The sequence below is a fragment of the Panulirus ornatus genome, chromosome 55 (genome assembly GCF_036320965.1).
Source record: "Panulirus ornatus isolate Po-2019 chromosome 55, ASM3632096v1, whole genome shotgun sequence".
NCBI lineage: Eukaryota > Metazoa > Arthropoda > Malacostraca > Decapoda > Palinuridae > Panulirus > Panulirus ornatus.
In genome coordinates this window covers 31,121,645-31,133,600 of record NC_092278.1, presented here as the reverse complement: position 1 = coordinate 31,133,600, position 11,956 = coordinate 31,121,645, and the positions used below count along the sequence as shown (strand labels likewise).

The 11,956-nt window shown below is 44.3% G+C and overlaps 1 protein-coding gene across 2 annotated transcripts in view; it reads left to right on the top strand.

The window, feature by feature from the left end:
- The first annotated feature begins 453 nt into the window (after nt 1–453).
- Nucleotides 454–11,956, top strand: part of LOC139765641 (uncharacterized) — a 38,658-nt gene continuing 27,155 nt past the window's right edge. Inside the window, exons 1-2 of one of the 2 annotated variants that reach the window (XM_071693330.1) lie at nt 454–686; nt 11,000–11,776. In XM_071693330.1, the coding sequence (XP_071549431.1) occupies nt 675–686; nt 11,000–11,776 (789 nt within the window). In that variant the 5' untranslated portion in view covers nt 454–674. Of the gene's footprint in view, nt 687–4,242; nt 4,926–10,999; nt 11,777–11,956 lie in introns of those variants that run through there. The other variant, XM_071693331.1, reaches the window with a different exon arrangement.

Sequence of the window (11,956 nt, the reverse complement as noted above, 5' to 3'; positions counted from 1 at the left end):
GGTGCCATCACTGATGACTGCTTCTTAGTGTTTCAATTTGAGCGGATTCTTGTTTCTCATCTGTTTGGTTTCTAATCCCTGAGAAAGCACTTGGATTTCCTCAGAACTTCTGCGCTACATTCATAACGTCCATCTGACATAGAGTTGCGTATCGTATGACCAAAGCCAAGACGATTTGTATGCATCTATTCCGCGATGCGCTAAGATATAGCTAAAGTTTGACCCAGCGACGCTGTGCTCGTATATCCTTCTCTAAATCTCCTGGCAAAGTGCATCTCCCTGGCAACTGTAACTGAACAAACCCCCTCTCCATTTCACTTTAATTTTCGATGTTTTGAATTAGATTGATGATTTGCTGGTTTGAGATGACATTAGCGAACAGTAACTGGCATCCGCAGCCAGGCTAAGGCTGCTATCATCAGCAGTTTATTTCTGGCGATATAGATAATTTGTCGGTGCCGGGAGGTGCTGCTGAGTGACGAGGGAGATTACTCAACTTCTCAGAAGCTTCGGTTTGGTCTCCTGGAACCGCCTTGCCACTTATTGGAATCCCACAGCTCATCCAAACACAACCAAGACGTGCACTCGTCTCTAAGGTCTACGCACACACACACACACACACGCACACACATCACTGCAGTTGTAGACGGCAGCATTACTCAGCGACGGTAAACATGGAAAATAAGGTTAGTCTTGTGAGCATTTATTGGCAAAAGGTCGGGTTATAGAATGGACTTGTGCGGTGTGACTAAGTAGTTGTGGTGGCTGCGGGGCCGGTGTGCCAGACAAAGCAGGGAACATGTAAAACACCCTAAATGCTTCCTGCACATTGGCAGTTTATTTTCCTTTTCAGATAACTATTTCTTCCAGATGAATCTTTTTTAAATAGCTATTTTTGTACTACCACAGTAATTCTCGTTTTAAGTATTGAACACTGACGAATACGAAGCTGTAGCGATTGTATAGATTATATGATTATTTCGTCGTAATCTTACGTAAACGTACACTCTGGTGACTACATGTTTGCAAAGATGTTTTGTCATTCCGATGAAAAACCCCATCAGCCAAGCAGGGTGACTGAGAAATCCTTTTTATTTCTCAGCTGACTCTTATCTTATCGGCTCGGGTTATCTGAGTAGGTTTATCTGCATTAGTCACAAATATTCTCCGTAGTGGAGCGGTTGTGTTACTGACTGTCACAGATATGTACAGTCCACTGGGGATCGAACCCGCTTAGTTAAGTTCGACTCCATCGAACCCGCTTAGCTAAGTTCGAATCCTAGTTGCGACGACAGCTGGTCTACAGTCCACCCGGCCGTTCATCCTCATTTAAGGAGCTGTCTGATAGAACAGTTACTTAACATAGGCTAAGAGTGTGTGTGTGTGTGTGTGTGTGTGTGTGTGTGTGTGTGTGTGTACATACAAGGAGTAGAGACATGGTACACGTATACGAGGTTAAGAAGACGAGGCAACACTAGTATAAAATTCTCTCTTTGTAAAACATGGACAGTACACAAGTCGTGGAAATGAATACTGTGGTTGAGAGAGCAGAAGAGGGTGTTTTGAAATTGTTTGGACATATGGGGAGAATGAGTGAGGAAAGATTGACAAGGAGGATGTATGTGTCAGAGGTGGAGGAAACAAGGAGAAGCGGGAGACCAGATTGGAGACGGATGGATGGAGTGGAAAAGATTTTGAGTGATCAGGGCCTGAACATACAGGAGGGTGACAGGTGTGCAAGGAATAGAGTGAATTGGACAGATGTGGTATACCAGGGCATGTGAAACGTCTGGGGCAAACTATGGAAAATTTTGTGGGGCCTGGATGTGGAAAGGGAGCTGTGGTTTCGGTGCATTATACATGACAGCTAGAGACTGAGCGTGAACGAATGTAGCCTTTGTTGTCTTTTCCTAGCGCTACCTCGCGCGCATGCGGGGGAAGTGGGTTGTCATTTCATGTATGGCGGGGTGGCGACGGAAATGAATAAAGGCAGCAAGTATGGATTATGCACATGAGCATATATGTATATGTCTGTGTATGTATATATATGTATACGTTGAAATGTATAGGTATATGTATATATGCGTATGTGGACGTGTATGTATATACATGTGTATGTGGGTGGGTTGGGCCATTCTTTCGTCTGTTTCCTTGCGCTACGTTGCTAATGCGGAAGATAGCGACAAAGTATAATGAATAATATATATATATATATATATATATATATATATATATATATATATATATATATATATATATTTATATATATATATATGTATATATAAACGTGTGTGTGTGTGTGTGTGTGTGTGTGTGTGTGTGTGTGTGTGTGTGTTATCGGACTCATGCTTGAGGTTACTCAGCGAGTGAAAAGTCACCGTTTAAAGTGGAGTTCAGTCTCAGCGTCAGTGAACGTGTCATTCCAAAGGAGTTCACATTACCCTGCACTCCTGACAACTGGATTCGAACCGCTACCATTTCTGTGGGAGCTGGGGGATTCAACATTTATGCGCTCGACCCTTCCATCTTAACTTCATGCCTATCAGTTACTGAGGGGCATTATTGCTCTTACTGATCCCAGTGTACCGGCATCAGCTGCGTCTGTGTTCTCTGTGGTGTTTTCCCGCCTACTTCAAGCTTCCTCGTCAATCACTGTCGTCTTTTCAGGCTTGTCCAATACGCTCTCACTTCTTATACACATATTTCCTCTATTATTAATCTTCCTCATTCCAGAGTGATTGATCATCTTCCTTTAGGTTTTCATTATTCTTTTGGAAGATCTTTACTCGCTGTCCGTTCATTCTTAAATACCACATTCTTTTATCTTTTTATCTAGAACTTTTTATGTTTACGTCACCGCCTCTTAATCAACACTATTTCTCGAGCAGGCTCACCTTTTTCCAATCTCCCTCTTCCTCCTGACTAACTTTCTTCAGTCTTCATTCCACCATGTTGTGCCTTTCTCCTCTGAGCCTACGCCTAAGTGCCATACACACATACACACACACCTGTGTGACGGCCTCTGACTGATGTACTCTGAAACTTTCTCCACATCACTCTAAAGTCTCACATTAAATGGTTTTGAATTCTTTCAGATTCCCTTGTTTTTCCCAATGTAATCTAAGTTTTCTTTTATGTTAGCTGAGATGTCGTAGAAGGCGACTATAAGGAGAGGGACCGGGGGCTGGAAATCCTCCCCTCTCGTTTTTAATTTTCCAAAAGAAAGAAGGGAGAAGGGGGACAAGTTAGGATATTCCCTCAAAGGCTCAGTTCTCTGTTCTTGACGCTACCTCGTTAACGCGGGAAAAGGCGGAAGTGGATCATAGGGTGGGGGAGGGGGCGAAAATTTTGGGAGCCTTGAAAAATGTGTGGAAGTCGAGAACATTATCTCGGAAATCAAAAATGGGTATGTTTGAGGGAATAGTGGTTCCAACAATGCTGTATGGTTGCGAGGCGTGGGCTATGGATAGAGATGTGCGCAGGAGGATGGATGTGCTGGAAATGAGATGTTTGAGGACAATGTGTGGTGTGAGGTGGTTTGATCGAGTAAGTAACGTAAGGGTAAGAGAGATGTGTGGAAATAAAAAGAGCGTGGTCGAGAGAGCAGAAGAGGGTGTTTTGAAATGGTTTGGGCACATGGAGAGAATGAGTGAGGAGAGATTGACCAAGAGGATATATGTGTCGGAGGTGGAGGGAACGAGGAGAAGAGGGAGACCAAATTGGAGGTGGAAAGATGGAGTGAAAAAGATTTTGTGTGATCGGGGCCTGAACATGCAGGAGGGTGAAAGGAGGGCAAGAAATAGAGTGAATTGGAGTCATGTGGTATACAGGGGTTGACGTGCTGTCAGTGGATTGAAGCAAGGCATGTGAAGCGTCTGGGGTAAACCATGGAAAGCTGTGTAGGTATGTATATTTGCGTGTCTGGACGTGTGTATGTACATGTGTATGGGGGGGGGGGGGGTTGGGCCATTTCTTTCGTCTGTTTCCTTGCGCTACCTCGCAAACGCGGGAGACAGCGACAAAGTATAAAAAAAAAAAAAAAAAAAAAAAAAAAAAAATATATATATATATATATATATATATATATATATATATATATATATATATATATATATATATATATATATATACTCTAGCTTGAACCAGGTACCCATTTTATCGACCACTCCCTAGGGATGGATGAACAGGCTGGGTTGACCGTGGACTGACTGCCGTAACCAGAATTCGAACCCATGCGCTTGACCCTGTTTGCCCCGTGAATGCGTTACGGTCAGGAACGCTAACCGATACACCACTTCTGTTATTTAAAGTTCCCCACGTTTATTCTCGGCCTGGGTTTTCTTCCCTTACATTTTAAGTCTTGCAATTGAAGGTGATTTCGGGGTATCACCGCTGATGTGAGGCAGTAGACACAGCGGCAGCGGATGTGAGATAGTGGCCGTGATAGTGGCTACTGTGTGATAGTGGTTACTGTGACTCGGAGGGATCTCTCTACCGGGGAGGTCACTATGGCCCAGACGGTTCACTCAATCTGGCAGGTTACTGTAACCCGGATGAATAGAGCTCTCTCTACCTGGAAGGTTACTGTGGCATGGAGGGATCTCTCTACCCGGCAGGTTACTGTGCCCTAGAAGGATCCCTCTACTCGGAAAGTTACTGTGACCCGGAGGGCTTTCTCTACCCGTCAAGTTATACTGTGGCCCCGAAGGGATCTTTCCACTCGACGCACACATATACATGATAACGCTTCCACACATGGTGCTGTTAGCCTCTTTGTTCTAAAGAACAAAAACCATATACCAAACCTCTTGATTGCTGGTCAAAGGCCATCTAGGGGGTAGTTGAAGTACCATATGGCGTGCGTACAGGACTTCGAAGGCTCTCAGGAGCCCTCGTCATGGGAGCAGGTGGTGTGAAATAACGAGGTAAGAGCGTCAAGGTTGTGTGTGTTGTCACCATTGTCGTTTGAGTCTCTTCTATGACAGCGGGGGGGGAAGTGAGGTGACTGAGCTGTGATAACTCACCATTGAGACAGAGAATTGATATTGCTTCAGTTGCTGTGTCGAGATGCTACTGTGTGTCAGTTAAGGAGAAGAGATAGTAGATAGAATGGGTGAGCCGTTGCGTTGAAGTGTGTATGGAAACAAAAGTGGATAGAATGGGTGAGTCGTTGCATTGATGTATGCTGGAAGTGTGTATGGAAACAAAAGCCTAGGTTTTCAAAAGAGAGAGGCAGATCACGGAGGGAGATAAGTCAAAGTTCATTAGGAATTGTAGAGGGGAAAGGTTGAGTCACAAGTAGAGTGAGGGGAGGGAGGATAGTGAGAATAAGAAAGCTAGAGTCACGCCATGGAAGAGAGGAAGGAAACTTGGGGATGCACCGAAAGCATCCCCGGTGGTTGGGGGGAAAAAATTATGATGTGCTTAATTTGTAAGAAGGCGTGCATGAAGGAGTGCCAGTCCCAGAATATATTGGTCACTCTGGTGCAACATTAAGGTAATGGTGGAGTTCAGATGGAATTTGGAGGCGAGACAGGATGATGGAGAACGACGCGAGGATGTGTGGCGTGAGAAAGTATTGCGGATAAAAGCTTTCAGGACGGCTGGCCATTTAGAACGTACTGGCAGATCATTGGCTACTCGACGATATAAAACATTAATACAATTGGTTGCCCTTGACGACTCCACTTTAGTGAGCAAAGTGCAAAAGTAAGTAGCACTTTTAACAAGTCTGGGAGTCCACGTTTCACTTTAACACACTGGACACAGATCACAGTTATGTGAGAGTGATATGAGAGGCATTTAAGACTTCATCCATCCCGGGGAATGAAGGCAAGAATGAGGATAAAGTGTTTTCCTCTCCACTCACATGTGCGGTCAGCAACCTGATTACAATCTGATCAGAGAATGACCCTCTGATTTTTTGAGGCCTTTTAAGTGACGTGACATTGAACTATCTAGGTACGTACTGCAGTCATTCAAAGAATTAGTCTTAACATTTTCCACGGTGGTGTTGTTCAGTAGAGTCACAGATGATCCCTGTTAGTGAATCTGATCCTCCTCTTGGCCAACAACACTCCATCTCCGGAGCATCAGATCCTGAGAGGAGCGCCCTTTACCAACAGGCTCCTGCCTCACAAGATCCCCCCACAAGATAAGCACCTCTGTCTTCAATTTTACCATCAAAGCCAATCACACTGTGGAAACTCTGTTACTGTAAGACAGGGCGTATGAAGGAATGTCCTCACGAACAGGGCCATTTTCTATCACACGATCTTCAGCAAATCATTCGCTCTCTCAATGGTCACGTACAACCGTAATCCCTGGTCTGGTCTGAAATTAGTTCGTGTCTAAATTACCCATGAAAGTATACCTATTTCTTTCCCTATCCCTTACCTTCATGCTCACCCCATCACAAGAACCAAGCTGGTCCTGAGAAAGAGGTCTGGTTTGTATGAGAGTTGTTCCCAAGTAACGTCGTCGTTCCTCTTGGAAAAAAAAGAGATTAACTAAAACTGAGTACCAAAAAAGCAGCTCTCACTTCTGGCCTCTCCCTTCAGCCTTATGATCCTTGGTTAGAATGTTCTCTTTTCATATCCAGTCAGCTTGATTGCTACAGTGAAGCCCATCTTGTTCCTATGCGGACGCTCAGTCCGTTACTCCACCTCATGTGATAAGCACGGGAGCATAAACAGATACAGCCTTCCCTCTCCTGTCGCATTTTTCGACTCTGTTTTCCGTGGGACTTCGTCTCACCACGTTACGTTGTCCTCTCTGCCTTGAACATGCGGCCTTGAAGTGTGGAACATAGAGGCACGCATGATATGCAAACAGCACATCAGTGGTACTCCATATTGTCGTTCGTAGCCTTCCATGAGTAATAGTTGGTGAAAATGAAATCTGCTTTAATCAATCCAACCATAGAATGATAAAAAAAAAAAAAACGATGGCTGATGCTACAGTGGCCTCCGTGTTTGTGTGCTTGATACCAGTAGATAGCCCATATCTTGACGGCTTATCACTACGAACTACAGCTGCTCAGCTGTCACAACAGAGTCAGCTGATTTGTGCAGCCATCACAATTTCAACCCAAACAAAATAAAGCAAAGTCAAGGAGGTCAAGTGGCGGGGGTTGACCTGGGTAGCTGGATCTGTCATGAACGACTTCTTTTTTTTTGTTTTCGTGTTTTGTCAATTCTCTCACAATGATTTGGTGAATGCTAGGATGGGCTTTAAAATTGCCTGGGGAAAAATCTAAGTTCTTAGTATTAGCAAATAAGATAGATTCAATGACGTTACGTGTGGCATAATCAGCAGAGGGGTATAAATCAACTGGATTTTCAAGATCTATTGGGTGATAATTTTCATGACAATGCTTAGCGATCGCATTTTTTTGGTCATCCCTCCGCACTGAATGTGGTGTGGGAAGTGATAGGGTCACAGAGAATGGTTTGGTGAAGATAGAAGAGGTAGTGAAAGCTTTGCGGAAGATGAAATCCGGCAAGGCGGCGGGTTTGGATGGTATTGCAGTGGCATTTGTTAAAAAAGGGTGTGACAGTGTTGTTGATTGGTTGATAAGGATATTCAGTGTATGTATGGACCCTGGTGAAGTGCCTGAGGATTGGCGGAATGCATGCATAGTGCCATTGTACAAAGGCAAAGGGGATAATGTTCAAACTACAGAGGCATCAGTTTGGTGAGTATTCCTGGAAAATCTTTTATATGGAAGGGTATTGGTTGAGAGGGTGAAGGCATGTTCAGAGCACCAGACTGGGGAAGAGCAGGGTGGTTTCAGGAGTGGTAGAGGATGTGTGGATCAGGTGTTTGCTTTGAAGAATGTGTGTGAGAAATACTTGGAAAAACAGATGGATTTGTATGTAGCATTAATGGATCTGGGAAAGGCATATGATAGGGTTGATAGTGATGCTTTGTGGAAGGTTTTACGAGTATATGGTGTGGGAGGTAAGTTGCTAAAAGCAGTGAAAGGTTTTTACAAAGGATGTAAGGCATGTGTACGAGTAGGAAGAGAGGAGAGTAATTGTGTTCCCAGTGAATGTTGGTCTGAGACAGGGGTGTGTGATGTCCCCATTGTTGTTTGCTTTGTTTATGGATGGGGTGGTTAGGGAAGTAAATGCAAGAGTTTTGGAGAGAGGGGCGAGTATGCTTTCTGTTGTGGATGAGAGGGCTTGGGAAGTGAGTCAGTTGTTGTTTGCCGATGATACAGTTCTAGTGGTTGATTCGGGTGAGAAACTGCAGAGGAAGTCACCAAGTCTGGAAAAGTGTGTGAAAGGAGAAAATTGATGGTAAATGCAAATAAAAGCAAAGTTATTAGGTTCAGTAGGGTTAAGGGATAAGTTGATTGAGATGCAAGTTTGAATGGAGAAAGATTGGAGGAAGTGAAGTGTTTTAGTTATTTGGGAGTGGACTTCGCAGCGGATGAAACCATGGAAGTGGAAGTGAGTCACAGGGTGGGGGAGGGGGCAAAGGCTCTGGGAGCAATGAAGAATGTGTGGAAGAAGAGAACGTTATCTCGGAGAGCAAAATTGGGTATGTTTGAAGGAATAGTAGTTCCAACAATCTTATATGGTTAAGAGATATAGGCATTAGAGACGGTTGTACGGAAGAGGGTGGATGTATGAAAAATGAAATGTTTGAGGACAATATGTGGTGTGAGGTGGTTTGATCGAGTAAGTAATGTAAGGGCAAGACGTGTGGAAATAAAAAGAGTGTGGTTGAGAGCAGAAGAGGGTGTGTTGAAATAGTTTGGACATATGGAGAGAATGAGTAGGGAAAGATTAACAAAGAGGATATATTTGTGTCAGAGGTGGAGGGAACAAGAAGAAGCGGGAGACCAAATTGGAGGTGGAAAGATTGAGGGTGAAAAGAGCGCATGGAATAGATTGAACTGGAACGATGTGGTATACCGGGGTCGATGTGCTGTCAGTGGACTGAACCAGGGCATGTGAAGCGTCTGGCGTAAACCACGGAAAAGTCTGTGGAGCATGGATGTGGACAGGGAGCTGTAGTTTCGGTGCATTACACATGAAAGCTAGAGACTGAATGTGAACGAATGTGGCCGTTTTTGCCTGTTTTCGTGGCGCTATCTTCCTGAAGCAGGGGATAGCGATGCTGTGTACCTGTGGGGCGGGGTAGCGATAGGAATGGATATATATATATATATATATATATATATATATATATATATATATATATATATATATATATATATATATATATATATATATATATACTAATAAGGGAGAAAGATTACTTCTCACGTATTCCCTGCGTGTCGTAGAAGGCGACTAAAAGGGGAGGGAGCGGGGGGCTGGAAATCCTTTGCTCCATTTATAATTTTCCAAACGAAAGAACGGAGAGGTGGGCTAAGTGAGGATATACCCTCTATGGCTCACTCCTCTGTTCTTAATGCTATCTCGCTAACGCGGGATGAGGTGAATATGTAAAAAAAAAAAGGGAAAAAATTATATACATATATATATACGAATAAAGTGCATATGAACGCGCACCTTCATAGAACATACAAACCTCCAACAGCCAGGATCGAACCCGGGACCCCTGTGCAAGAGGCAGGCATGCTAACCGCTAGGCTATGGGACTGCATAATAGGAAACAACTATTCGAAATACTAAGTACTCGAATACCCTTCGTCTCACAATGTTGAGCAACGGGGTCTATACTGGTTGTTTCCGAACAGACGCACATAGCCAGCTGATAGCGTTTTACCAAACCTAACTGTACAACGCGGAGGTATATGAATACGAATAAAGTGCATATGAACGCGTACCTTCATAGAACATACATAAACCTCCGCGTTGTACAGTTAGGTTTGGTAAAACGCTATCAGCTGGCTATGTGCTTCTGTTCGGAAACAACCAGTATAGACCCCGTTGCTCACCATTGTGAGACGAAGGGTATTCGAGTAATTAGTATTTCGAATAGTTGTTTCCTATTATGCAGTCCCATAGCCTAGCGGTTAGCATGCCTGCCTCTTGCACAGGGGTCCCGGGTTCGATCCTGGCTGTTGGAGGTTTGTATGATATATATATATATATATATTTTGTTTTCTTTTTTTTTTTTTGCCGCTGTCTCCCGCGTTTGCGAGGTAGCGCAAGGAAACAGACGAAAGAAATGGCCCAACCCACCCCCATACACATGTATATACATACGTCCACACACGCAAATATACAATACCTACACAGCTTTCCATGGTTTACCCCAGACGCTTCACATGCCCTGATTCAATCCACTGACAGCACGTCAACCCCGGTATACCACATCGATCCAATTCACTCTATTCCTTGCCCTCCTTTCACCCTCCTGCATGTTCAGGCCTCGATCACACAAAATCTTTTTCACTCCATCTTTCCACCTCCAATTTGGTCTCCCACTTCCCCTCGTTCCCTCCACCTCCGACACATATATCCTCTTGGTCAATCTTTCCTCACTCATCCTCTCCATGTGACCAAACCATTTCAAAACACCCTCTTCTGCTCTCTCAACCACGCTCTTTTTATTTCCACATATCTCTCTTACCCTTACGTTACTTACTCGATCAAACCACCTCACACCACACATTGTCCTCAAACATCTCATTTCCAGCACATCCATCCTCCTGCGCACCACTCTATCCATAGCCCACGCCTCGCAACCATACAACATTGTTGGAACCACTATTCCTTCAAACATACCCATTTTTGCTTTCCGAGATAATGTTCTCGACTTCCACACATTCTTCAAGGCTCCCAGGATATTCGCCCCCTCCCCCACCCTATGATCCATTTCCGCTTCCATATGTGCGTGTGTGTGTGTGTGTGTGTATGTGTTTGGTAAGTAACTGACAGTTTTAACAAACCATTGTTTCTAAATTTTTTTTCTTTTTTTGAATACTGGTTGCTCATACTCATTCTGCGTCAGAGAGTAGCATACGTGTTTCCAGTCCAGGTTCGTAAACTGATAAACTTTCATGTTGTTCGTACAGGAGGTTGAGGCGGCCTTGCTGGCTGGCGTGATTGTGAATGACGATCCCAGTAACCTCCTGCAGTACCGGTGTGTCGTGTGCCAGAGAGATGGGTTGACGGAGCCCAAGTTTCACCTCCTCAGCAAGGAGCACAAGAACAGTCTGATATGGATGGCCGTCAAAGAAGCCCACCCGTCGGCTTTCCTCCTCAGTCACCTCTCGCAAGTCGTCCGCGGCGCCAAGTTGAACGACGAGGTGGAAGCCGTGGAGAAGAACCATTTCTCCTACAAGTGCAAGATTTGTCACGGAAAGAAGTCCTTTAACGGACTGGTTCCCCTTGAATCACACTTGAACGGCAAAGAACACGAAAAATCAAAGAAGACTTTGCAACTTCGTATCACCTTTCCAACGCAACCTTCCCACCTCAACGTTGCACTAGCACAAGACACAGCTAAACAGAACACAGTTGCGTCCTATGGCGAAAGCCCATATAAAGTCCCAGAGTGTGTGCAGCAACCTAATGCCATATACAGTGGGAAATCAAACCAAGTCCCCGAATCTTTCCAGAACATTGTCGCCTCCAATAAAACACGAATTCAAGTCCCCATTTCTGCACAACAGTCTTATGCACCAGATGAAAGCCGAACTTCCCTACATCAGACCCATTTCCCCTCTGACGTGGGACTAAGCCACTGCTCAGCTCCTCCACGCCCTTCCATCTTCCCTGTCGTACACCAGCCTAACCCTTCTATACCAAGCCCATCAAAGACGTTTGCTTCTCTCGCCACATCACATGATGTAAGTGACTTTTTGATTATATTGTTTTCACCTCATATGAGCTACAACATCTTTCCTTACAGTTCTCGTGATAGAAATAGAAAAATACTCTTGGCTGCACAAGTAACTCATCTTGCTTACCCTGAACGATTATTAGTTCAACTGCCTTCCTATTCGTCTTAACTCTGTGCTTACCATGCA